Source organism: Nestor notabilis, unplaced genomic scaffold (assembly GCF_000696875.1).
Source record: "Nestor notabilis isolate BGI_N333 unplaced genomic scaffold, ASM69687v1 scaffold8886, whole genome shotgun sequence".
Classification (NCBI taxonomy): domain Eukaryota; kingdom Metazoa; phylum Chordata; class Aves; order Psittaciformes; family Psittacidae; genus Nestor; species Nestor notabilis.
Genome location: NW_009933869.1, coordinates 64,731 through 66,353, shown reverse-complemented (window position 1 = coordinate 66,353; position 1,623 = coordinate 64,731). Strand labels below are relative to the sequence as shown.

Here is a 1,623-nt window from a genome sequence, read left to right as displayed (position 1 = left end):
AAGAGAAAGAGAAAGAGAGAAAGAAAGAAGGAAAGGGAAAGGGAAAGGGAAGAGGAAGGAGAAGGGGAAAAGAAAGAGAAAGAGAAATATATATATCACTGGATGTATGTATAAGCTGATGAAAGTCTGCCTGTGCTGTGCATGGCCACCACTGCCCTGAAAGCAGCGAGGGAAGCTAATGCCACATTTCTGCACCTCCCAACCTGCTGCTCTGTGAAAACAGAGTGGAGGGACCTGAATCGAGTGATTTCCCAACTAAAACAGGGAGGAGGCTTAAAAACCCCGTGAGTGGAAGCTCTCTGAAGGGATCAGCTAAGCCCAGTGCAAAGCCCACGCTCGGCCCTTGGAGTCTAGTTAACTGACAGCTTCTGTTACCTGAATGTTCAGCAAATCAGGGTCACTGTTAATTATTCAACAGTAAAATAATTCAATCTGAAAATCACTCTGGTAAGTGACAAACCAAGGTCAGGGCTTTTTATTTAAAAATGAAATATTTAATGCCTACTGCTGCCACCATCAGTAAATTCATCTGTCATTTGTTTTGAAATAATTTAAATTTAATATTATTTTGATACTAACAATTTGCTGATGGCTAGAATATTTCATCTGCAAGCCTCAGGCAGTTCAACCTCTACGTTATGACCTCCAGGATCCTCATCTAACAAGGGAGGAACCTGTGTCCCAGGCAGCTGAAATGCTAGTCTGAAGCCCTGCAGGAAGGTGAGGAGCCAAACCAGTGGTTCTGCCTCCCCTCTACACTCCTGAGAAGCCCATGGATGTCCCGGTGCTTATAGAAAAACCCAACTTATCTCCCTGTAGCATCTGTAAAAGAAGGTGACCAACAGGCAGGAGGGAAGAGTCAGGGATAGGAGCATGTAGCCCTGTGCTTGATGTTGGGGAAGAATATGTGAGGGCATGAAGAAGAGGGTAAACCAAGGACTTCAGGAGGTGGATGTCTGCACATAGCTGAAATGACACAGGTAGAAGAGGGAGCTGAGGTGAGGAGGGCTGGATGGCATGGAGGAGGTGTAGACTCAGCCAAGCAGGTCTGGCCAGGCCCTCTCCTACCTTGGTGGGCTGGAGATGCTCGAAGATGTTCTCTCTGAGGGTGGCCACGGCTCTGTTGGCATTTTGCTCCTGCTTGTACATCTGTGTGGTGGGGGGGATGGATGGGGCCACAGCTGCATTCAGGTAGGTCCCATTGCCAAAGGCCAGAATGGCGTTTTCTTTGTATGGGGAAGAGATGGAGAAAGGTGTTGTCAGGGCAATGTTTCCAAGGGAAAACACACGAAACCCTTCTCCAGCCTCCTCAGACTGCATCACCCAAATTCATGCCTGTTTTCAGAGCTCCGTTGTAGAAAGAACAGTGAGCTGGACACCTATAGACTAGAGGACCCAGGCATCTTCATCATTCCCAACGTAAGATGGACATGGAGCTGTTGGACCAAGTTCAAAGGAGGCCACGAGGATGATCAGGTGCTGGAGCACCTCCCGTATGGAGACAGGCTGAGAACATTGGAGCTGTTCAGCCTGGAGAAGAGAAGCTGCTGGAGACCTCAGAGCAGCTTCCCGTGTCTGAAGAGGCCGACAAGGGTGCTGGGGAGGGACCTTACTCAGGGACTT

The 1,623-nt window shown here is 48.7% G+C and overlaps 1 protein-coding gene across 1 annotated transcript in view; it reads right to left on the bottom strand.

Moving 5' to 3' along the window:
• Positions 1–1,623, bottom strand: part of LOC104407721 (GDNF family receptor alpha-4) — a 13,810-nt gene that overhangs the window by 497 nt on the left and 11,690 nt on the right. The window contains exon 8 of the mRNA XM_010017072.1: positions 1,069–1,226. Coding sequence (XP_010015374.1) covers positions 1,069–1,226 — 158 coding nt within the window. The remainder of the gene's footprint in view (positions 1–1,068; positions 1,227–1,623) is intronic.